The sequence below is a fragment of the Chenopodium album genome, chromosome 11, assembly GCF_948465745.1.
Source record: "Chenopodium album chromosome 11, dcCheAlbu1.1, whole genome shotgun sequence".
Taxonomy (NCBI): domain Eukaryota; kingdom Viridiplantae; phylum Streptophyta; class Magnoliopsida; order Caryophyllales; family Amaranthaceae; genus Chenopodium; species Chenopodium album.
In genome coordinates, this window is record NC_137844.1 from 23,756,757 (window position 1) to 23,783,262 (window position 26,506).

At 34.5% G+C, this 26,506-nt stretch overlaps 1 protein-coding gene across 2 annotated transcripts; it reads left to right on the top strand.

Moving 5' to 3' along the window:
* The first annotated feature begins 546 nt into the window (after window positions 1-546).
* On the top strand, window positions 547-12,647 carry LOC145567496 (auxin transporter-like protein 2). Of its 2 annotated transcripts, none has more exons than XM_081626787.1 (10): window positions 547-768; window positions 1,016-1,104; window positions 1,219-1,447; window positions 1,535-1,720; window positions 2,005-2,117; window positions 2,292-2,475; window positions 3,386-3,483; window positions 5,760-5,967; window positions 8,886-9,143; window positions 12,076-12,647. In XM_081626787.1, exons 3-10 carry the CDS (start codon window positions 1,262-1,264, stop codon window positions 12,310-12,312), a joined length of 1,470 nt encoding a protein of 489 aa, XP_081482913.1. In that variant the 5' UTR covers window positions 547-768; window positions 1,016-1,104; window positions 1,219-1,261; the 3' UTR covers window positions 12,313-12,647. The 2 variants fall into 2 exon arrangements, with proteins under 2 accessions (XP_081482913.1, XP_081482914.1); XM_081626788.1 differs by having other exon boundaries at window positions 1,019-1,104.
* Window positions 12,648-26,506: the final 13,859 nt, after the last annotated feature.

Here is a 26,506-nt window from a genome sequence, read left to right on the forward strand (position 1 = left end):
AATGCCGGTAAAGAAATAGATATCGGGTTTCTTATGGATACTCTATGTTATTAAAGATATTCTATTTTCCATACTTTTTAACATATGTATGGAAAGAAATCATTTGTAATTAACATATTAAATATCCCCTTTAACTAAAACTTTTTTTTTTTTTGTTTTCTTTCCAATTACTATATATATAACAGTGCCTTTTCTGTGTAGGTGGTCACGCTATTTAAGGGTTATTTATTTAGGGGTAACTTACTCAATCAAGGGTTATTTATTCTAGGATTAATAAGTAAATTAACGTGTTTTCAGTGTGAGAGTAACCCCTGGCCGACCGAGATCAAGTAACCCTTGACCAATCAAGTAACTAACCCTTGACCGACCGAGTGATGGTATTGATTGATATATCACTTTGAAAAAAAAAAAAAGGGAGTAATGGTTGGTGTGAAGGTATGAATAACATATCCTTTAACGGTTGAATAAGATATACTATACCCTTTATGTAAGAAGTACTCCATCCACGCAGTCCATGTTAAATAGAGTAGATTACATTTATTACTCCGTAGAAGCGTTATACAGCGAGTTGCTGTTAAAAGAAAGCATAAAGGCCCTTTTTATTTTCTCTCCACTCCTCGAGATCAATACACTACTGCATTCTCCAAGTGCACTGCAAAAAAAACCCAAGCGTAAACACGCAAATTAAATAATCCAAGCAATACTGGTGAAGCGGCAGTGCGATTGATTGTGCTTCTCTTAAGGGGGGCTCCTCCAACCGTATTCGAGGTTAGCTTTCTGCAAAAATTTGTGGCGCATTTAATTTGGTTTTTTTTTTTTTTTTTTTTTTTTTTTGTGCTTGAAAAAGTAAGTTGGAATTCTTTAGTCTTCCGTAAACCCCGTTATATTTTTAATTCTTTTTTGTCAAACAATTTGGCCTTTTATTAAAGCTTTTTCGTTTTCTCCACTGCAATTTCAGCTGCTGTAATTATTGTCTATTAATTGTTCATCATCGTCTGTTTTCTTTTCAAACCAGAAGTTGCTTATATAAGGAGTTACAATAAAAGATTTGATCTTAATTCTCCTGCATCAAATATTTAGCGTGAGATAGTGACATTTCACAAGGTAATGTATAATTCTTATTTCTCTCTATATATATACTCTCTCATTTTGTCTTATTTCGTTCATTTAGATCTGTTTGGTTTGATTGATTATAATTCTGATTGTTGTATGATACAGATCAAGCCTAGGCATCAGCACGTGAAAGATAAGGAAAATAAAAATGTTAACCGAAAAGCAGGGTGAGGAATCAATCGTGTCGAACTTTAACGATAATGAGAGTAACATAGACAATAAGGAAGGTGGTGATGGCGGCAAAGAGGATGATCAGTCCATTTTTGGCCTTAAGAGTTTCCTCTGGCACGGTGGTTCGGTTTGGGATGCCTGGTTTAGTTGTGCTTCGAATCAAGTAATCCTCCTATGATTTTTTAAATACAAGTACCTTACAATAATGGATTAGAGTTTGCTTTATTGATAGAACTAACTGTTTATGCAGGTGGCACAAGTGCTACTTACTCTTCCATACTCGTTTTCGCAATTAGGAATGCTTTCGGGAATACTACTTCAGATATTCTACGGCTTTTTGGGCAGCTGGACGGCGTATCTCATCAGTGTTCTATATGTTGAGTACCGGAGTCGGAAGGAGAAGGAAGGTGTCAACTTCAAAAACCATGTCATTCAGGTGTGTATGTCTGCATTTCTGAATCATTATTGCTTCTATGTTATACTCTACAGGTCTGGTCTCTTCGGCTTATTTTCAATTCAGTTCAGCTCCAATCAATTCACTTCAGTTTTTAATTTCATTCTCTCATAAAATATTCAGTTCATTTCAGCTCAGCTCAGCTCAGCTCAGGTTCAATCAGTTTAGTTCTGTTCAGCTCAATTCAGTAAATCAGAACATGTCTGTATATTGGATCAATTTTTTTCTGTTAAAAAAATAAACTGTGTTTGTATTTATTTTAACAGTGGTTTGAAGTTCTGGATGGATTATTGGGACCCTATTGGAAAGCTGTGGGTCTAGCCTTCAATGTAATTTTCCTTTGCTTCGGATCTGTTATTCAGCTCATTGCTTGTGCAAGGTTAGATCATATACTCGAACTTATTTTAGTTTTAGTTAAACTTCAGTAGTCATGATTTGAACTTATTTTTTTCGATTTTTTTATTAAATTAGATAAAAACAATGCCTTAAGTGATCATGATTACAAGGAACAAAATTTTTGGCTGATTCTTGTATTTTGGAAACATTGTAACAGTAACATATACTACATCAATGATCATTTGGACAAACGCACATGGACTTACATATTCGGAGCATGCTGTGCTACAACTGTGTTCATCCCCTCTTTCCATAACTACCGCCTTTGGTCTTTTCTTGGCCTTGGCATGACTACGTACACGGCTTGGTACATGGCCATTGCATCTCTCGTCCATGGACAGGTACAGTTAAATTAAAATTCGAGTATGAAAGACTAAATTAAATAGGTATTGTATTAATTGGTACCGTAAAATTTTCAATTCAATTGAGGTAAACAAATTTCGATTATTTAGTAATTTCAAAATCCATGCTTGATTTTGAAACTGTTGACTAAATGATTAGACAAATAACTACTACTACACTTATTTTCAATGCAGTTAGAAATTAGATCTTATTAGAATGATATTTTATCAACTAAAAGTCATGAAATTGAAGAATTGTAATTTGTAAAATGAATATAACATTGGAGTATTCTTTTATAGTATAATATCATAGTCAAAATTTTAACCTCAATAAGCACGATTATAGGTGATCCAAATTAATTAATAACACTCTTATTTTTAGGACAGTAACCACTTTGAAAAGTTGACCAATTATATACTTTAAACAGTATGAACATACTTCCTCCATTTTTATTTACTTACAACACACCCTTTTTCACGGTATTTAAAAAAAATGGGTCTCATGTGATTTAAAACAATTAAAATGGAGGAGAGAGATAGTTAAGAGTAAAATTTAGTGGGCCATGAGATTATAATAAAGTTAGTAGTACAACTTTTGACATAAAATACTTTCCAATTATAATGTGTCGCAACCATTATGATGACATTTCCATTTTAAGAAATTGTTACAATTAAAAAAATAAAAAAAAATAAAAAAAAAAAAGAAAAAAGGAGGAAGTACAACTCAAAATAAAATAGGCGAAAAAGGCAATATTAAACTGGAAAACATTTTTATTTTTTCCCAGCCGGAAAAATATAATAAAGGGGCTTTTACTATAGTTTAAGATTTTTTTGAAAGCACTACAGTTTAAGATTTTAAGTTAATATTAAAATATTTATATGTGTTGCGTTTGTGCACTCGTGCGTGCAGGTTGAAGGGGTAACACATTCCGGGCCATCAAAGCTAGTGCTGTATTTTACGGGCGCCACTAACATATTGTATACTTTTGGTGGACATGCTGTCACTGTGTAAGACTTCTATCTTGTATCTGGCAAATTTTATTACTCAGGGCCTGCTTTCATTCGTTTATTTTCAGTTCAGTTCAGCTCTAATCAGTTCAGTTCGGCTCTAATCAGTTCACTTCATTTTATGTCTAATGATATTGCTAATGATATAAAGCCAAATTTCATTCTTTTAAGCTCTTATTACAACAAGGACAATAATAATAATAATAATAATAAATTAATAATAATAATTAATAATAACATTGTATTAATTAGAATAATAAAGAGAGTGGTATACAGTTGGGGGGGTTGGCTCTGTTAAATTTCGTTCCAGCTTTTTCCTTTTTTTTTTATTTTTCTTTTAATTGTGATAAATTTTTACAAAGTGTTTTGTGTTCTTTTGTCATAATAAAATTTTATTTTTTAATTAAATAGTATATGTTTTTAAAATGTTTTGGAGTTTCATGTTTTTTATATATAATCCATAATATTTTAATTATATAGTATATTTTTCTTAAATATTTTAATATGTATATTTGTATATACACATATGTATAATAATAAATAATCAAATATCACTAATTCGTAGTTAAAAATCACTAATTAATAAGTTCAGTTCAGCTCAGCTCAATTCAGTTCAGTTCATTTCAGTTTAGCTTAGATCAGTTCAGTCAATGAGAACAGGCCCTCAAACTATTAAGTAACAAATTAAAAATTTAACTTATTTGTTCTATATTAGATAGAAATTTTCTTTTAATATAGTTTAATCTGAAACATGTAGGGTGTCTTTTTTACAATATATAAATTGGTGTTTGTTAAATAAATAAAGTTGTTTATGAGTTAAGACGATTATGCACATTAAAAAAATTAAATATTAAAATTTAAATTCTCTTATCTAATACTAAAATATTACTCTGTATAACACAAATAAATATTTAAAATATCAAAAACATCGTCCGATTAAACTCTACTTTTCCTAAAACCATAAAGTTAAAAATATTTTCTCTACGGATTTCAAATTATCCCATCTTATTATTTTTATTTAATTAAGGTTTATAATAAGTGATAGATAAATTTGCTTATATTATGCTGAGAACTAAATGAAGTAGAATTGAATTCTGAATAAACTGATACGAGGCAATTTTGTTGGGAAGGTAGTAAATGGGTTAATGAATTAGAAATAGAGTGGGTATATTTTATTCAATAGCTTTGCTCGGCAATTTGGTGCCCCACATCCTTCTCTTCTTCTACGTACGCGCCTTCGCTTTCCAGCTTTTGCCGCTGTTCTCATAATTCGATGGCTCTATTTTATTATTGGCAGTCCCTAGTAAATCCATTTTAGATATCTACCTAAAAATTTGTACCGATTAGTACAATTTTTGAGTGCTCTTAAACAAATTTCTAAGTGAATATTTTTTGTGGGATAGAGGAAATGTAGATCTCAATAGGATTAGGATTTAGTGCTTTTGTAATATCTACATAATTTTCATTTTGAATAAATTCTTTTTTTTTTTTTAAGAAAAACTTTATTTAAGTTTGTAAAACAAAAAATCTACTCTTTCCGTGTTTTAATAAGTGCTACAATTTGACAAAACACGCGTGTCAAGACACGACTTTGACCACTAGTTTATCTAATTATATAGTTAGTAAAATTATATGAAATTCGATATTATAAAAGTATACATATAATGAATTTAACAATGTACAATAACATTTGTTTTTTATAAATTAGTAAATAAATCTAGTTAAAAGCATTATATAATAGTGAGAAAAGTCAAAGTGTAATACTTAATAAAATAAGGAGGGAGTATCAGTTTAAATTGATAAAAGTTAAATTTTCTTTTTTAACAAGATATTCCAGCTAAAATTAAAATTTTGCACAATATTTGTATTAGTTTTATATTGTATTGGATTTTTTTAACCGAATATAATTTTATTTCGGTATGATTTACTCTAGTATCACGTTTGACGAATGACGAGTAAACATAAGAAACCACATTTATACTACAATTGGTTTATGTTAACCCCAATTTAGGTCCACTTCCTATATTTAGTAAGGTAAATTTGAAATTTTCATATTACTTTTATTGATCCAAGCTAAGTCAAATTGTGTAAGAGAGGACGGCCCATCATAAGCATAAATCTTGCTCCAAGAATCCGATGTACCAATGATGATTAATTTGGTCAATTGGCATATAATAACATTGATTTAATGTGAGAATTATTTAAAAAGCTCTTAATTAGATTGATGCGAATTGTATTCATTATGTTAATGATTGAATTAATTAAAATTAAAACAGGGAAATAATGCATGCCATGTGGAAACCTCAAAAGTTTAAGTACATCTATCTGCTGGCCACACTCTATGTATTCACCCTAACACTTCCGTCTGCTGCGGCTGTCTACTGGGCCTTTGGTGATGAACTTCTCAACCATTCAAATGCTTTCTCTCTCTTACCTAAATCGGGTTTCCGTGATGCTGCCGTTATACTCATGCTTATCCATCAGGTTTAATTTTTTTTAATCTCTTTATTATACATCTTTGTTTATACGTTCAATATTGCGACAAATGATTTTCGTACACCTATTGTTAAAGCACATTATTAAAGATGGGCACGGGCCCGACACAACTCCGACACGGCCCGACACGGCACGGCACGGCGGCCCACTTATGGGCCGTGCCGAAAAAATTGAAATCCGACACGGACACGGCGGACGACAGGTCGTCGGCATGTCAAAACGGCCCAAGCCCAATTATATTAAAACTAATTTAATTAAGTTTTTTTTATATAAACTTATTTAATTAAATAAACTTATTTAAATAATAAATAAGTTTATTTATATAAACTTATTTAATTAAGTTTATTTATATTAACTTATTTAATTAAGTTTATATAAATAATTTATGTTTAAATTTAATTAAATTAAAGTTGTTCAAAAAAATATATTAACATTAACATAAACATAAAAAAATAACATTATTTATATAAACTTAACTTGTTCAAAAATATATATATATATATATATATATATATATATATATATATATATATATATATATCAATTTTTTTTAAAATACATATATATTTAAAAATAAATAAATAAATTACGGGTGGCCCGTAGCCCGGCACGGCACGGCACGGCCCGCCAGGCACGTGGGCCGTGCCGTGCCGTGGGTTGGGGTGTGCCAAAAATTGGCATGGCACGGCACGGCCCGCCGCGAAGCCGGCCCGGCACTGCACGATGCCCACCTTTACACATTATGCTTTTTTTCAATATATGGTCTGTCAAAATTAATTTTAGGTATGCCAAAATTAGTTTATAGGTATTTTGTTTGCGCCACCTCCTGTAATATAAGTTTCATATTAGAGTTAAAAAAAAGTTTGTCAAACTCATATAATATGTTATAAAAAGATACTCCTTCGTCCCCGAAAGAACGACCCTTTTGAGTTAATTTCGCGGGTATTAAGAAAATTAAATAAAAAGAAGTGAAAGCGTATTGGAAATATAAATTTACAAGGGGGTTTGTATAAAAGTAGAGATAGGAATATCAAAAGTACATGAAAAAACAAAATTTTATATGAAAAAATTAATTTTACACAAATATTGTTGTAAATTAATGGGTATTTTAATGCAAATAATTCGATCATTTTGAGATTAAAAATTAGCTCAAAAGGGTCGAACTTTTGAGAATAGTAATTATTTAAGAAAGTTCAAGTCATATCATTGGGACAACTAAAGTTAAGTAATTATTAAAAGTTGTATATTATGGGTGAAGAGAATAATAATTGTTTAGTACTGTGAACTCATTTGTTCCCCGATTTCAGTTCTTTGTCTGATTATAAAAAATATCATTTTTTTTTTTTAAATAATAAATGTTGCATGTCATTTCGAAATATCTAATAAATTATCAATTAAAAATAGCAAAGCAACTGTTACTTTTGGTTACAATGTAATGATGAGCAACTATTGATTAAGAATGGGGACAAATGAAAGTAGTTAATTTGAAAATAAACTATAATATGATTAATATCGATAATATAGTTTACCTAAGTTAGGAGAATGATTCACGTAGTACCATACGACTATTATAATTAAAAAAAAATAAATAATAATAAAAAAATAAATAAAAGATGTAATTAAATAGTTAAATTAAACTGTAATTACAAATAAACACTTAAAAAGTATGAATGGGCTAATTAAAATCATTTAAGATTAGATTTGAATCATTTTGCTACCTACAAGTTCAATTAGTTAAATATAATTAAATACATTTAGTATAATAATTAAATTAACTTATTTGAAGAAAATAATTTAGAATAAGTTCAAGCTATAATAGTTTAATCATGCCTAATTAATTAATATTTCATTTGTTATTGTTCCATTACAATATATACCTCTGATTTTTAAAATTTTCATATCATGATCAATTGCAACATTATAATTTGGTTTCCTTATTCACTGGTCGAATGCTAACTAATGGATTGAGTGGTCCATGCATCCCTACCACTTTCCTAAATTTTCCTTAATTTGTGTGATGACCAACACGTATGTTGTTCTAAATGAAGCAACAAATAGTATAAAATTAATTGATAAAAATTTAGCACTTTCCCTAGTTAAAAAAAGATTTTGTACTTTTTTTTTTTTTTCGCCGTTCTTGTTTTGACTTTCTATGGTCAGACTTTAAATTTTTTAACCAAAAATTCTCATTACTACATATAAATTTAGATTTGTCAAAATTTGTTTTTTTTTTTTTTTTTTCTTTTATAATTTTAGTTAATACTTCATTAAAAATATTACTGTAACAGTCAAATGTAAGCTTTAAATACCGTACAAAGTCAAAACAAACACAACAAAAAGAAACAGAGACTACATTTAAAACAGAAATACTTGCGTGGACCTGGTCCACAATAATATTATTGTGGACCCGAGGTTTATACACACGCAACTGACATTATATTGAACATAATGACCCTTATTTTTAATATAGTAACCTTATTTTTAACATAGTAACCTTTAATAAAAGTTGTATAACGTGTAATACTATTATCAATTTAAAGTACGACGTTATGAACCTAATTTTAATATAGCGACCTTTATTATTTATATTGATCTTATAAAATATTTCATTAAAAAATTAACCTCTTATAGCCTATATATTACCAAAATGACTTTTATTTTCAACATAGTGACCTTCATTTTATTATAGTGACTTTTTTTTTTATTAATACAACCATAGTTTCTCTAATGTTAGTGGTCCACAATAAAATAGTGTGAACCAGGTCCATTTAAGAATTTGTATATTTAAAATACATCTTGTTTTAATTTTCGATCTTTTTTATCTTCAATTTATTTTATTAAACATTGAGCTATGTTTTCTATCAATTAACCTAACCTAAATCATCTAATTCTTCACACTTTGGCAGTTCATTACATTTGGGTTTGCATGTACACCATTATACTTCATATGGGAGAAAGTGATTGGAATGCATGACACAAAAAGTTTATGTTTAAGAGCTCTAGCAAGGCTTCCAGTGGTGATACCAATTTGGTTCTTAGCAATTATATTCCCTTTCTTTGGGCCCATTAATTCTGCTGTGGGTGCCCTCTTGGTTAGTTTCACTGTCTATATCATCCCAGCTCTTGCCCATATGCTCACTTATAAAGACGCCTCCGCAAGAAAGGTATTATCTCATTCTCTTTTCAAATTATATAGTTTATGAATTTCTTTTACTTTAATGCAACTAATTATTTCCACCAACAAGAAAATAAGCATATAGCCTTATAATAAAAGTAATCTTATGTTTTATTAAATATTTGAAGTTGGTGCATCATAATAATTATACTTTTAATTAATAGTTTATTAGAATACACCCGTGTCAATGTAAGTAATGTATCATAATACTTCATAAAAGTAATGTACCCGTTGTATAACATTATTACTTATATAAGACATTTTTTTTAAAAATTTCCCCTTAATTTTCTAAAATAATTAATCTATTTATTGACTGATGATAAAATATACTTGCTCTTTCCTAATTAAGTGTGTCCCTTATCTTTTCTGATATTTGTCTTAATTTAATATGCTCCTTTTGGCAAGTGTTTATTAATGTTTAAATACATTTCCTCCGTTTTTTTTTTATTTGCATCACTTTCTTTTTTATGGTGTTTTTTTTTTAAATGCATCACTTCTATATTTGGTAACTTTATACTATATTTTATCATTTCTCTCTCTTACTTTAAACTCCACTCAATTTATTTTATCATTTTTCTCTCTTCCATGGTTCCCACTAAAATAATAAAAATATTTATGCTCTCTCACATATTTTCTCTTTCATGATCCCCACCTTACTTTTACTATAATAATTTATTCACCCACTAACAATATTATATTACTTTCCTAAAACTTTGTGCAATCCAAAGTGATGCAAATAAAAAAAACGAAGGGAGTAAAAGTTTTTCTATTATTTTATAAATATTTGAATTTCATAGAGAATAACAATTGGTAACAACATCACAATTTTATATGGCAAAAGAAAGGGACACACTTTAATTAGCTAGAACAAAGAGGATTAGAATTTGTTATATACACCCGAGTGTACCATATACCCGGAGTCATTTGCTCATGTAATCAACAAATAAGCAAATAATATTCTTACTCATTTATTAATTGAATGAGCAAATAACCCGAGTGTATGGTACATTCGGGTGGTGTACATAACAGGCTTTCGAGAGGATAACCCCTTCAACCTGTCAAATTGTTTTTGGTGAAAGGGATATGTGCAATCTACAAGTAAGCAATTGATAAAATCATTAAAGAGTGAGAAGTGGAATGAGCTGGTAAGTGACCCGTTTTAGTTGGGGATTCTTATTCTAATGTTCCCTAACCTCAGCAGTAGTTTGATTGGGCATTTAATGACTGTGAAATTTATACAATTACAAAGTGATAGGAAAACATGTGAAAGTCAAAACTCAAAAAAGATATATGGAGTAGATCCAAGGAAAGAAAGGGCTGTCATCTTCATTTAGTAATTATTACTCCATTATCTGATATGGTATCTACATGATCAGATTGGTCTCATATCTTCTGTGAGCTGGCATTTTTCGACCTTTTCCTATTTACTTAAGTACATATACTTTTTTTTTTTTTTTTATTTATTTATTTTTTTTTTATAGTTGCCCATAACTCTCAATCGATTTATTACATGTCACCTCATAAATACCATATATCAATAAGATTTTGGCTCTTAATGAAAGAACTAAATCTTACTGTGTATCTTTAAAGATTTTGGAGTTATTACTAATTTGTTTTAATTTGATCATTTAAAGTACACAAATATTTAATAACATCCGGTTTACACTAATTAGTGTAAATCAGGCTGAAACACTCACCGCCAAACCACCACTCCCTTAGCTTCTCCCAAGAATCCGGCGTCCCCCTCCGATTTCGACCTTGCTGACCACCCCAATTCCAGCGCTTCTGACCTCCTCCCATCCCCCGATTTGTCGAGTTTGAAGTCTGGGATTACAACAACTGCGAATACCTCGACCCCAATTGCATATACAGTATACCTTATTGTGGGTATCTATCATTTCACCTCATCTACTTTGATGGTGGCAAACATGGCAGCGGCGGAGGTGGTGATGACTATGGCGGCAGAGGTGACGATGACGACAACTATGAAGGGAAAAATATGAGGACTTGCAGTTGGTAACGGAGAGGGAGAAGGGGGTTGAGGTTCTGATGGAGGAGAGAGAATTTGAAGGTTTGTTAATGGTGGAAATGTTTAGTTTTGAGGAGAGATAAAGATACGGGATGAAAGTAGAGTCATTGGGTTAACTTTTGCATTTTGTGTTTATTTTTTTTATTTTGATACTCTGTTTTGGTGAAAAAAAAGGGTCACTTTTGTGAAAAAAAGGGTCACTTTTGTGAAAAATAAGGGTCACTTTTGTAAAAAAAGGGGTAACTTTTGTGAAAATATGGATCACTTTTATAATAAAAAGGGTCATTTTTGTAAAGAAAAAGGGTCACTTTTATAAAGAAAAAGGGTAACTTTTAACAAAAATGTTCGATGTACAATAAAATTATTGTAAACCGGGGGCATGTAAAAGGAGTTGTTTAAAGTAATTTTAACTCTTTATATTTCTATATTTAGCTTTATAAATATTTTCCTAAAAGTGTTTTCACGCATGAAAGTAATTAATTTATAATCATTTTTTTTTTTTGAAGGGAATTTATAATCATCTTTTATATATACAGTAATTTTTTTTTTATCACAAAATAATTTAATATAGTATAAATCTAATATTTTTAATTAAAATTAATAATCTATATATAAATAATGTAGAAGTCAATGTATTGTGCTTAATTAACCTTATATAGGTGAAGGGGAGTGTTACTTTCATTTGGAATTTGTTTTGCACCTATTTAAATAATTTAAGCACCAAAAATCAGCTTTTTGGGTCAAAAGTTTGACCAAGTCAGCCAGTTTTAGTTATCCTTGTCTCCTCCTCCATTTGTTCTTATTTTGTTTCTTAACAAACTAGCAAAACACTTGCATAAAGAGCAAGAAAATAATTTTAAAAATAACTTTATAATTCTTTTTGTTGTTGCAGAATGCTGCAGAGAAGCCTCCATCCTTCTTTCCAAGTTGGGCAGGAATGTACGCAGTGAATATGTTTATAGTTGTTTGGGTATTGATAGTAGGATTTGGTTTCGGAGGATGGGCTAGCATGACCAACTTTGTAAGGCAGATTGACACATTTGGACTCTTTGCTAAGTGTTACCAATGTAATCCTCCACCAACACATCCTTCCGGCGCTTTACCGCCACCTCTTCCTCCACACCACTGATCGATTCTTCTTCCTCGAATGCATGCCTCGAGCAAGCACTCTCGTGGTAGACAACAACAAGGCAGAAAAATTGGGTGTTAAAAGGACCAACTCAACCAAAAGCTTAAGCTGATGGTTAAGGCCCTGGAATATGTTTTATACTTTATTATTGGGCTAAACCCTTCTGCATTTTGTACCATACATTAGAAAAAATTAAACTGTAGCCATATTTTGTCTACTATTATAGTAAACAATGCTTTGGTTTATTTTTTTTACTTGTTTTTTTTTTTATTTTTTTTTTATTTTTTTTATTAAGGATTTCTTATTTAATTTACAGGATTAGAGATCAATTATTATGGAGTGTGTTGAAGAATATTTAGTTTGATAATTTATTGAGAGAAATAGAATTAGTGGTAAATGAAGTTTGAAGTGTAAACTATAACTTTTAGTATTAGCAAGTGATGTTCTGGTTTATTTTTAGTTGTATTTGATCAAATGTTATAAACTTTTAAAATTTTCATGATTACCAACCATGTTAGTAACGGATCTTCCATTATTAAATATCTTCCATGTTCTCATTATTATTTAATTTTCCTAAGTTTGTAAAATGTCTAGTGAAAAAAAAAAAAAAGATAGTCTGTAAGAGTAACATGGTTTGATCTCAGAGTGAGGGGATGAACATGGAGTCTTAATGACCTTATTTGCCCTTTGATATTTAATTTTTCTTTCAGAAACATAGGATGGGCGAAGTGTCGAAGTGAAGTGCGGCGGGACCCTTGTTAGCCCATATCACATGGGTTGCACGTTGGCCATCCACTCTTCCTAAGTTCCTATAATCAATTGATCACATGCAATTCATAACGCCATGTTGTATATGCTTAAGATTTAGGGAAGAAGATTTAAGATTCTATCTTCTAATTATGTGGCTTATGGAAACTAGTGCATAAACTTCATTTTATTACAACCTTCAAGTTTTATGTTGTCAAAAAAAGTATAGAAATTAACTAAATAAATTTTTACATTACGTTGAACATAAAATTACATATTGTGTAATATTTATGGCGCTTATAGATATTTTTAGCAAGTTATGCCATGCAATTGATTGTATCTAACAACATACGAGTAATAAAAATTTTATAATAATGCAAAAATGATTTTCTACACGTTCTCTTTCCTTCATTTTCTTTGTAAAAACGAACGAAGACAAGAATCTAGTCAATCTAATCAATTGATTGAAGAACTAAAACCACATTATATACCATTGAACACCGTTGTGTAGGAGTTTATAGGTACTAAATGCGGAAACACATGAATCATATTCATAAAACACCTATCCCAAGATCGAATGCATAACACACAAGACACATAATCATACCTTTGAAGCGTAATCTCCAGGAAGTTATTCAAGTGGCAAATTAGGGAGAGAATAGAGCCCCAAGCGTTGCTCCTCTACTTAGTCCACGGGATTCGAACGAGCCGTCCACCAATGCTAGATTGGTCGAGTGGAGGAGGAAAACCATGATTACCACCTTTAATGGACAAAGCCGACCACCACGAACCACCACAACCGGTGCCGAGGAGGAGAGAGAGCCGTGAGAGAGAGAGAGGAGTTTGAGAGAAGTTAGTTTCGTGTTTGCTAATTAAGGTTTCAACTTAACACTCAAACTGTTCTGTAGAATTACCTAGGCACCTAGTCTACTTATAAACATATTATAATTAGACTAGGTTAGGAAGCCCGAAACCTCTCTAAAACCTCTACATGGCCGGTCATCGTAGGGGATGAGGCCCATTATGGGCCTCGTCCTCTCGTGCTCGATTTAGGCCTTTTGTGTGACCTTATAGGATCCGTCCAATTGGGCTTTGTCCTATTTTACTATCCCAAAGATAGTAAGTACCTCTAGCTATGATATAATGACGACCCAAATGAACGAACTTGATTATCTCCATAATTTGATCCATTTATACATCTAGTAATTGCACATGACGAAGACATAAATCCTGCAATCTCCCACTTGTCTAAGACAATCGTGCAATATTCAAATTGCTTAAGTCAATGTGTGTTGATTTTGATAAAATGATTACATCCCATGTCAAGATCATATTATTCTACAAATCATTTCTTGAAATCCGAGTTCGAATTACAAAACAAAATGATTACTGAGTAATACATTTGAACGCGGCCACGAATTTTCTAAATTCTCCCTCTTCATGTTGCCATGACACATTCCCTAATTTAATAGGTAGACTCAATCCAATCTTGTAGTAACATAGCTCCCACTCAACTTTTGAAGTAACCAAGAAACATCCTTTATAATCTCCAGTATCGGACAGACGTTTGAATGTACCACAATTAAATCAATCATTGAATAGAATCAATGTTCCACTCATGTCAAAGGAATCCACTAATATATCTGAAAGATCTATACTTGAACTTCAAAGTAGTGAAAGGAATGCTGTCTTTCGAACAAGTGTATTATTTCGATAGAGGGTTCGGAATTATTAGAAAGCTAATTATTCAGTGAGGTCAAGTGATCGGAATGCCTGGGTGAAGGCTACATCCGATCAGTAATATTAATGTATAATTAATATTATAGCTTAATCTTGACTGAACTCTTCGGGTCACACCAAAGCAACTAACGAACCGAAGCGACGAATTAATTCAGAAGGAATTAATGAGTCGACCAAGTAATTAATATTTAGACGTCGGAAATTCGAGCTTGGAACGTCGGAAGTCGAGTCGAAAATAATAAAAGACGAGACGAGAAAATTACTAATAAATCAACAAAATTACTAAAATACCCCTACCATCGGAATGCCCGAGTGCATATTGCCTAGCAAGGTGGCTAGCAATGCGTGTTAGCGCACCTTGGCTAGCTAGGCCAGCTAGCAGCCCGCACCATGTGCGAGGCATGCTAGCAGCTGGCCGAGGCTGGCAGCCCGCACAAGGTGCGTGGCATGCCAGCAAGCCGAAGCTAGCAGCCCGCACCATGTGCGAGGCTTGCTAGCAAGTTGCGGCTAGCAGCCTGCACCTAGTGCGTGGCGTGCTAGCATGCTGCAGCTAGCAGCAGGCCTCGGCCATAGCAGCCCGCACAATTGGTGCGTGGCCTGCTGGGCCGAAGATAAAGCAGCGGCTGGCAGCCCACCTTGGGTGCCTTGGTGCCCAAGTGGTGGGGTGCCATGTGGCGCGAAGTAATTGGCTTGAGGGTTGTGTGTTGGTCGGCTATAGGAAAGGAGTGGGGAGCAAGTTTGGTCCCCCCCTTCTCCAAATGGTCCTCACCTAAACTCTCTTGTGAGCATGCCACTTGTTGATTTATTAGTAGCTTGATTATTAATTTTGTTTTTGATTTAAAATAAAATGGAAAAATCAAATCTCCCACATTGATGGGTGAGCTTTTCTCACTCTTGCATTTCCCTATAAATACCTAAGTTGGGGTATTGGGAAAATAGCTTGAGTAGGTGTTAAAAAAGGCATCACCATTGTGAAAACCTTTGAACACAATTAATTACTCGGGTTTTTAGGTCGGGCTTAGCTAACTCCTAAGCAATAGACCATTTTCGGTGCTCGGGTTGCGGGTGGACTTCGTTGGAGGTCCTCGTGTGAGCGGGGCTAAGAGCTTTCGAAGTACGAGCTCAATTAGTGAGCGAAGCACGCGCCAAAGGTATTAATCTCTTTCTTAATCTTGTTGTTTAAGTTAATTATGCTTTATTATTATAATTATTGTGAGTGTGATCTTGGCTTGGGTTTCCTTCCGCGGTGGGTCGGACTCACCGAAACCCAACAAGTAGGTGAATAGTTCGATCATGCACATCCAAGTGATTGACTGAGCATCACTATGCCCTATAGCCTGTGAAACTGCGCTATCCAATCAATCTTACATGCTAGTTCTGACGTGGGGAAAACTAGGTCGTTAAACTAATCATCCCTACGGTCAAACAAATTTATAATCACTCAACTACCTAAATACAAGTATAGAGGTAAGTCAAGGGTCGAACCACTAGGAACGGTTATGTTCAAGTATTTCTAATTTACGCCTAAGCTAGGTCGAAGTCTAAGGTGAAAGGTAGTGCTATTCTACTTCCTAAACCAAGCAAACAAATGAAACACTAGGGAGTGGGGATCAACATGCATTCATGATAATCAAGCTAATTAGGGAGTCAAGCAATCCAAGCAATGCAAAGACAAATAGTAGGAGCAATTAGGAGCATTCAACTAATCATCTTCATACTTTCTAACATAGATTTCTCTAGTGTTAAAAAAATAGGAAGAAACATAATCAAATACTCAACCAATTATGATCAAATCAGTATCAAGTGGCCATGTCAATCAATTCAATCATGCAATCAATGCTAGCAATCATGGTTAGCTATTCCAATCAACTAAGCAACATGCAAACCTCTATGAATCAATTTAATCACAACACAAGAACTACTCAAATTCCCAAATCAACCTCAATTCATCAATCACACATGTTTACCCAAACCCTAGCAAGTAAACTACTCAAGAAACATCATCATCAAATGTACTATCAACTATAGAGAACAAGAATTAACAAAATATCAAGAACAATTACTCTAATCAAACATCAAATATCGAAATCAAACCAAACAAACATCAAATTAAACAAAGCAATTGAATGAGATAGAGTTTAGAAATGCTCATTTATAATTAGGAAGATCTCCAACACAATTGTCACACTTGCATCTTCAATCTCTCAATCACCATTGAAATTCTTCACTTTCTCTCTCTAAAACTACTCCTAAACTAGCCTAATCTAGAGAGAGAAGCTCTCAACCTAAGAGAGAGAAAACTAAGCTAAAACTAAAGAATTACATGAATGAAGAATAAAGGAAACCAAAAACTATATAAACAAAAGGAGAAAAGAAGCTTAAAAATCGTAAAAGATCCGGAAACCCGCGCCCGCGGAGAAATCGGCCGCGCCCGCGGAGGGGAACGGACACCCCGATAGCCGCGCCCGCGGCCCAAGCCCGCGCCCGCGGGGCCAAGGCCCGCGCCCTCAGGGAGCCCTCGGGACAAGCGAGGGTGCTTACTGCCCAAATACGGCAGTTTTGGAGCAGCAGCAACCCCGCGCCCGCGGGTACTGTAGCCCGCGCCCATGGCAGTTTTCCTGGGCCAACTTCAAAAGGCTGTAACTTCCGATCTAAGAATCGTATGAAGGCGTGCGACCTATCATTGGAAATCTCTTCAAGTCTAGTTTCCAACCCAACTTGAATCACCCTAATCCGATCTGTAGAACTTGAGATATGACTAAAACAATGCACAAAGGTCCTATTTGATACTTTGCAATCCTTCGTTTTCCTTTGTTTCAAACTCAAATTCAATTCCGAAAAGTGCATATTGATCCTAGGGGGTGCTATTTTCAATTCCCATGCATATAGCCCGCGACGTACCTACAAAACAAGACAAAGAAACGGAGAAGCAAGAGAAATAGCCGAGAAGTGAATAAAATGATAAGAAAACCATTAAAAGCATGCATTTCTCTAAACCAACACAAAAACACGCGAATCGAGCATTATTCTCTAAAAACACGACATAAACGACTACAAAGGAGCATAGAAATATAAAGAAAACATAGCCTAAAGGTGCCATAAATGGCACGGATCAAGTTCATTTATTGAAATAATTTATGTCCACTTTAATGATTTCGAACTAGAAATTTAAATAATATATGAATTTTTTTCACATGTGGGATTTCATTTACTAGATCATCAACCTGATGAGCCAATTAATTCATAATTATTTTGGACATTTATTTAATTTCCAAAACCGTAGTTGAATAAGAGAAATGATAATTTTCTTTTAAACATAATTCTGGAAATATATGTATTTCCTTATGTAATATGTTTTCTCAAAACATACACAACTTGAATTACATAATTTGCTACAATCCAAGACTTTAATACGACTCTCATACTTTAGTTTGTAGAAGGGGTTTAATAAATAAATAAGTGAAATTCTCACTCGTAATAAAACTCTGCAGATCATGACATCTCGCTAGCCACTGATCTCATAAACGAGGTGATATCTCATATCTATTTGTTTGGATTTGTGATGTGACCCTGGCTCCTTTGTTTTGGCAAAGGTGCCCTTTTAGTCACAGGACAATTTGATCCAAACTTCCTCTTTAACTACTCTTACTGTAGCTAAATAGTCATATTCAGACATTGAGTATGCGACAGTGTTATACTTTGAACTCTTCAAGGTCACTGTACTTCTCCATTCACACACAAAATGTATCTAGATCAACATCTAAAGTCATCTTGTCTATTTGGAAAACTTACATCTGTATAACCATTTTGACAACTTGTTCACTCTCGCCACCATAAACTAGAACCATTCCTTTAGTCCTTCACAAGTACTCAAGGATTTGTTCTTAGTAGCTTTCAGTATGCTTATTCCGAATTTGCTTAAAACCTGCTACACATGCACAAGTCATATGTAACATCTTGCTTTTTTACATATCATGGCACATATAATGGACTCTTTTGCAGAAGCATAAGATACACTATCCATACGACTTAACTCTACTTTTGAAGGCACTAAGTTTTACTGAGCGTAATACCATGAGATATGGGAAGATATCCTTTCTTAGAGTCTTGAATCTTGAACTTGTCAAGAACCTTATCAACATAAGTCTCTTGATTAGATCCAATCATTCTTCAAGATTCATTTCGTGGATTTTCATTCCCATTATGTGCTCAACATCTTCTAAGTCTTTCATATAAAAACAACTTCTTAACCATTAATTGGCTAATTCAAGCATTGATATGTCATTTCATATGAATTGTATGTCATATACATACAAGACTAAGAAGACCAATTTCTCCCACTAAACTTCTTGTCTATACAAGATTCCTTTTACGTTCTTTGAGGAAATCAAATTGTTTGATTGCCTAGTTGAAATGAATGTTCCAACTACCTGATGCTTACTTCAATCCATAAATGAATTTCTGAAGTTTACAAAACTTTCTAGGAATTTCGGATTTAAAAACCCTTGCGTTGTATCATATACATATCCTCCATCAAGAACATTTTAAGAAGGCGCTTTTGATATCCAACTGCTAAATTTCGTAATCGAAAATCTGCAATCACTAGAAGAATTCGAATAGGCTTACTCAGCTAATAGGTTTGACCCCATTTGTAAGACTATCATGGACTAACACATCTTTACAGACATGAAGTCCATTCTGGATTTCATGATCTTAAGCCACTTCTTGAATTGGTACTTACCAAAGCTTGCTTCTAGGGTATGGGTTCCAACTATTCCAATAGGAAAAATTTTAGAATCCACCTTTTCTCAGAATTTCAACAAACTGTTTGTTTTTATCCTAAGAACCTATGATAGGAATGAGCAACAATAGAATTATTCTCTTCAACTCTTTGAAGCTTTTCATTCAAGTGGAACTATAAAAGCCTCGCTAGTTGAATTAGCTTGCTTCGACACGTGATTTATCAAATTAGCTGATTTGATGTGCCCTCATCTCTGATGTAGTGTTATCCACATCCATTTGTTGCTCGTCTTAAATCTCATCAAGAACTAACTTTACTCCCACTTGGCTTCGTAGGAAGAGATTTCTTTCTATAAAGACACTATCGCGACCAACAAACACTTTGTTATCTACGCGATTTTAGGACTAATACCTTTTAGTTTCCATGGGAAAAACCCACGAAGAACCATTTATCTGATTTAGGGTACATTATGTCATCTTTGTAAACATTATTTTACATTGATTTGATAACCCTTAATCCTGTTTGGAAAAGACAACTTTTGGAACATTTCCAATTCATAACTCTTATGATGTCTTTTCAATTGCTTTGGTTGATGTTTTGTTTAGTATATTCGCAATTTTTGTTCTAATGTATATCCTCAAAATGATATTTGTAAATCATTAAAGCTAATCTAGGATCGAACCATGGCAAGCAAATCGTGATTCCTACTTTCAACACACATTTTTAATTGTAGTGTTTCTGGATTGTGAATAAATTCAACAATTCCCTTTAGATAATCATTAACTTTAAGTTAAATATTTATCTCAACAATCATATTGTGGTGTTAATTTGTTTATCTCAAACTGATTTTACATTTCATTTTGGAATTCTTGAACATTTCAACAATTCCAACCTTTATTTCATCAAGTAATTATGGACATATTTACTTAAATCTTTAATAAAAGCAATGAATTAGTTAAATCTCTTACCTAATTCTTGAATTTATTGGTCTACACACATCATATGTATGAGCTTCAAAAAGGTCATTAGCTTCTTTACCCTTTCAACTAAAGGGCAACTTCATCATCTTACCTTACCAAGCATGACTTTTAATTCTCAAGTGATTCATAATCAAATAAGAATAAGAGTCCATCCAATTGTGATCTTTGGATGTGCAAATGGTTTATGTGACCTAACCTTACTTTGTTATAAGTAAGTTTATTTAAATCATCTAATTTTGCTTTTGTGATCTACTTATCAATGTCATAAAATAAAATTAACTCATATCTAGCATAAATGAAAAACATTTATTACTTTGGTCATGGATCAACACTTGTCCAAGCCAAGTAAACCAATCGATATCTCAACAGGAAACCAAAATATTGTCTGATCAAAAACTAGAATTGTCAAAAATCATCAAAACTAATCAGAAATTAAAACTATGAAGCTTTCTCTGGCCACTCGAACACTTTTAGTGCACCCTTAAGCTCCATTTCCATGCTAGCCTCACTTCTTTGCAACTTTTACATAACATTAGTAATGTTAAGCACTGCAACTTGATATCACATAACTTAGTGAAAGTTAAAATGTTTATAAAAAGAATATTAGGTAACTTTTACCTGTCACTTTATCGTAGTGGGGACATCCTTGATCAAGCAATGGCTTATTTTCCTTTTAGGTAATTCTCTACATGATTTTTGAGTAAATCAACTAATTTGAGCGCAAAATCCTCATCATCTTGAAAAAGTTTCTCGTGGTCAAAACTTGTTGAGGTTTGGTGAGTCCGACTCACCGCGGAAACAAACCCAAAAACAAGACCGCACTTGCAATAAATAAAAACCATAAACATAATTAACTTAATGACAAGATTAAGATAATAATTATACCTTTGACGCGTGCTTCGCCCGACCTTGAGGGGCTCTTACTTCGAAAGCTAGCCTCGAAAATACGACGACCTCCAATGGAAGTCCACCCACAACTCGAACACCGACTAGGTCCAATGCCTTGGAGTTAGAAAGGCCCAACCGAAACCCGAGTAATTGAGTTCAAAGGTTTTCACAAAGGTGATGCCTTTTTCAACTCTTGAGTTCAAAGGTTTTCATTACTAGTGATGTTTTTTTCAACTCTTACTCAAGTGATTTTTCCAATACCCCAACTTGGGTATTTATAGGGAAAATCATGAGTGTGAAAAGCTCTCCCATCTATGTGGGAGAATTTGATTTTCCCATTTTATTTTAAAGCTAAAATAAAATTAATAATCAAACTAGTAATAAATCAACAAATGGCAAGCTCATGTGAGAGATTAGGTGAGGACCATTTGGAAGAGGGGAGGACCAAACTTGCTCTCCACACCCTCTCCAAAAATCGGCCACCTCAATGCCCCAACTCCCATTTATTTTGCGCCATGTGGCACCCACACTTGGGCACCAAGGCACCCAAGGTGGGCTACCATGTGCTACGGCTCAGCAGGCCATGCACCAAGTGCGGGCTGCTTGGCCGAGGCTAGCTGCCAGCACGCCACGCACAATGTGCGGGCTGCTAGTTACTGCCTGCCAGCATGCCTTGCACACTGGTGCGGGCTACCAGCTTCCACGGCCTAGCAAGCCACGCATTCCTTGCGAGCTGCTAGGCCGAAGCCCAGCTTGCTAGGCAGCACGCAATGGCCCAGCCATGCTGCTGCTAGCTGCTGCGGGCTGGCGCGCCTAGCGTGCTAGCTGCTGCGGCTTGCTGCTGCGGCATGGCTGCTAGCCAATGCACGCACAAGGCAGCGCCCAGCAATGCGATGCTAGCATTGGTGCGCTAGCATGCACCAGCCAACCTAGGCTCGGCTTGGTGCGCTTGCTAGCCACCTTGATAGACCATATGCCCATAGCACTCGATTTTCTCGGGGCATTCGGATGCTAGGGGAATTTCGGTCTTTGTTGATTTATTATTATTTTCATGTCTCGTCTTTTACTATTTTCGACTCGACTTCCGACGCTCGGTTTCGACGCTCCAAGCTCGAATTTCCGACGTCTAAATATTAATTACTCGGTCGACTTATTAATTGATTCCTAATTAATTCGTCACTTCGGCTTGTTAGTTGCTTGGGTGTGACCCGAAGGGTTCAGTCAAGATTAAGCTGTAATATCAATTATGTATTAATATTACTGATCGGAAGCGGCCTCCACCCATGCATTCCAATCACTTGACCTCGCTGAAAAATTAGCTTTCTAATAATTCTGAACCCCCTATCGAAATAATACACTTGTTCGAAGGACACCATTCCTTTCAATCTCCCACTTGTCCTTCCGGACAAGTGTGCTTTTAGTGTATAGCCCTTTTCCTATGTCACTTAATGCCTCTTCATGAACTATAAGGTAAGATTAATTTGTCATCCTTATTACGTCCAGAAGTGTTTCTCGATTCCGAGTCCGACTATCAATAAACAGATAATTTCTAAAATCCATCCGAGCACAGCCATGCATTTTTACAGTCTCGCTCTACGAGAGGCCTTGTAAACAACAAAGACATCTTTCCTATATTTAATAGGAGGACATTTCCAGTCTTGTAATGTAGCTTCTCTTACTGAGAGGACCTAGCCGCCCGAGTGATGCCGTTATAGTCCCCTGTTACGGCAGACGTTTGACAATCATCAAAGCGGACTAGTACTCAAACAAGAAATCTCACAATACTCATGGTCGAGGAATAAAGGTTCCGATAGCAATAATGAGAAGTATACTTATGACGACTTTTAATCTCTTAAAGTATTCTCATAGGTCGATCCAGTATGGTTCTAAACCAATACCTGTGTAAATGATTTATGACGATCATGTCCTTGTAGCACAACAAACGGTGCTATAAATCAAACTACACACTAATCTCAAATGGTCATTAATCATCCATCGTTTAAATGACCTCGATTAGGGATAATTTTTTATTATAACATTCAATGTTCACTTAATAGGTGTTTCCTTACCAAGACTGGTCTTGATACCCTATTTTGAATATTCCAAGAATCGAATGGACTCATTATTTAATTCTAAACCACAATTAAATAGTCAACGGAGTGATTTAAATCGCATGAAAAATTTAATTACTCAAAAACCGAATGGATCATCATAGTGCTTTACATTAAAATTGTCCAAAAATTAATTAAAACACTAAAAATAAGGAAATCAAAGCCAATCTCCGACGCACCTGATTCCCATTGCCTCAACGTGCTTGTTGTGCTTCACTTGAGGCAAAGGTTTAGTTAGTGGATTGGCTACATTATCATCCGGTCCAACCTTACAAATTCTGATTTCACCTTCTGATTTCCATTCTCGAATCATGTGAAACCGCCGCTTGACATGTTTGACCTTCTAATGTTCTCTTGGCTCTCTTGCTTGAGCAATAGCTCCATTGTTGTCATAATAGAGGTCTATTGGACCCTTAATGGAGGGTACAACACCAAGTTCACCAATGAACTTGCGAATCCAAACTGCCTCCTTAGCTACCTCAGATGCTGCTAAGTATTCGGCTTCAGTTGAGAATCTGCAGTTGTGCTTTGCTTAGCACTCTTCCAACTAAACGCTCCTCCAATAAGACAGAATATGTACCCAGACTGTGACTTAAAGTCGTCTCTGTCTATCTGGAAGCTTGCGTCGGTATAACCCTTAACAACTAATTCATCTCTGCCACCATAGACCAGGAATTTATCCTTGTTCCTTTTCAGGTACTTTAGGATATTCTTGGCCGCAGTCCAATGCGCCTCTCCTAAGTCTGATTGGTATCGGCTCGTAGCGCTCAAGGCATATGATACATCTGGCCTAATACATATCATGGCATACATGATCGATCCAATTAGCGAAGCATATGGAATCTGATTCATCCTTTCTCGCTCATCAGGTGTCTTAGGACACTGCTTCTTGATTAGGGTTATGCCATGAGACATGGGTAGGTGACCTCTCTTGGCCCCTTTCATTTGGAAACGAGCTAGTACCTTATCAATATAAGTACTTTGACTCAATCCTATCATCCTTTTCGATCTATCCCTATAGATCTTGATGCCTAGTATGTAATGAGCCTCTCCCAAGTCTTTCATTGAAAAACATTTTCCGAGCCAAGCCTTTACAGACTCTAATAACGGAATGCTGTTTCCAATGAGCAATATGTCATCGACATATAAGACTAGGAAGACGATGTCACTTCTACTGACCTTCATGTAAACACAAGACTCATCTGGATTCTTGATAAAACCAAACTTACTGATGGCTTGCTTTAATCCATAAATGGACTTCTTAAGCTTGCATACCTTTCCAGCGTTGTTTTGGTCGACAAAACCTTCAGGCTATGTCATGTACACAGTTTCTTCCAAAATACCATTTAGGAAGGCGGGTTTGACATCCATCTGCCATATTTCATAATTGTAATATGCAGAAATCGCTAGGAGGATCCGAACGAATTTAAGCATTGCGACTGGAGAAAAGGTTCCATCGTAATCAATACCATGAACTTGTCTGTAACCTTTTGCTACCAATCTAGCTTTGTAAATGAATACATTTCCATATTTATCGGTTTTCACCTTGAAAATCCACTTACATCCGATAGGTGTGTAACCTTCGGGTAAGTCAACCAAGTCCCACACTTGATTTTCAAACATGGAATCCATTTCAGATCTCATGGACTCTTGCCATTTAGCAGAGTCGGTGCTTGCCATCGTTTCTTGTAGGTTGCCGGTTCATCTCTATCCATAATCAGGATGTCCTGATTTTTGGTTAATACTAAACCAAGATATCTATCAGGTTGAGATCTCGGCCTTTGAGACCTACGTAGGGTAATGGACTGAGCATTTGCATTGTCGGTTCGACTTATCATATTTTGATCACTTTGACCTTCATCAACAGATGCTGTTTGAGCACTTTGACTGTCATTCTGATTTTGTTGCTCATCCTCACGAACTTCGCCGAGTTCGATTTTCCTCCCACTTGTTATTTTGGAAAGGTGCTCCTTCTCCAAAAAGACACCATCGCGAGCAACAAACACTTTGTTCTCCGATTTGTTGTAGAAGTAGTACCCTTTGGTTTCTTTTGGGTAGCCCACAAAGTAAACCTTATCAGATTTGGGATGAAGTTTGTCAGAAATCAATTTCTTGACATATGCTTCGCATCCCCATCTCTTTAGACAAGACAACCTAGGAGGTTTCTTCGTCCATAACTCGTATGGAGTCTTTTCTACAACTTTTGATGGAGCACGGTTCAGTGTTAGTGCCGCAGTTAAAAGTGCGTGTCCCTAGAAAGTGATAGGAAGATCACTAAGACCCATGGTTGATCATACCATGTCTAACATGGTTCGATTTCTCCGTTCGGATAATCCGTTCCATTGTGGAGTTCCCGGAGGTGTCATTTCTGAAAGTATGCTATGATATTTCAGATGGTCATCGAATTCTTAGCTCAAGTATTCACCACCTCGATTCGATCGAAGGGCTTTGATTTTCTTGCCAAGCTGATTTTCAACTTCACTCTGAAATTCTTTGAACTTGTCAAACAATTCAAATTTATGCGACATGAGGTAGACATAGCCATATCTACTATAGTCGTCTGTGAAGGTGATGAAATATCGATGTCCATTTCTTGTGGCGGAGCTCATTAGTCCACATACATCGGTATGTATTAGACCCAATAAGTCACCTGCTCTTTCTCCCAACTTGGAGAATGGTTGCTTTATCATCTTTCCTAATAAACATCCTTCGCAATTCTCAAAAGATTCTAAATCGAAAGAGTCAAGAACGCCTTCTTGTAGAAGCTTCTTGATGCGTTTGATGTTAATGTGGCCAAGACGACAATGCCGCAAGTATGTTTGATTTGACTCCATGATCTTAGCTCTTATGGTATCATTATAAATAATTTTGTCTAAACACACAAAAGTGTCATTTCCATAAATATAAACAAGACATGAAACAAAAGTCTTGTGATCAAAGTTAAAATGACGTCCAACGTCATGAGATCAAAGTATGGTAGATAAAAC

What these genes read in the sequence shown, in the direction of transcription:
- LOC145567496 (XM_081626787.1), top strand. Translation starts at nt 1,262, where the DNA reads ATGTTAACCGAAAAGCAGGGTGAGGAATCAATCGTGTCGAACTTTAAC. An exon ending in CATCTCTCGTCCATGGACAG is followed by an intron (nt 2,476 to 3,385) that starts GTACAGTTAAAT and finishes TCGTGCGTGCAG; the next exon opens with GTTGAAGGGGTAACACATTC. An exon ending in GGTGGACATGCTGTCACTGT is followed by an intron (nt 3,484 to 5,759) that starts GTAAGACTTCTA and finishes AAATTAAAACAG; the next exon opens with GGAAATAATGCATGCCATGT.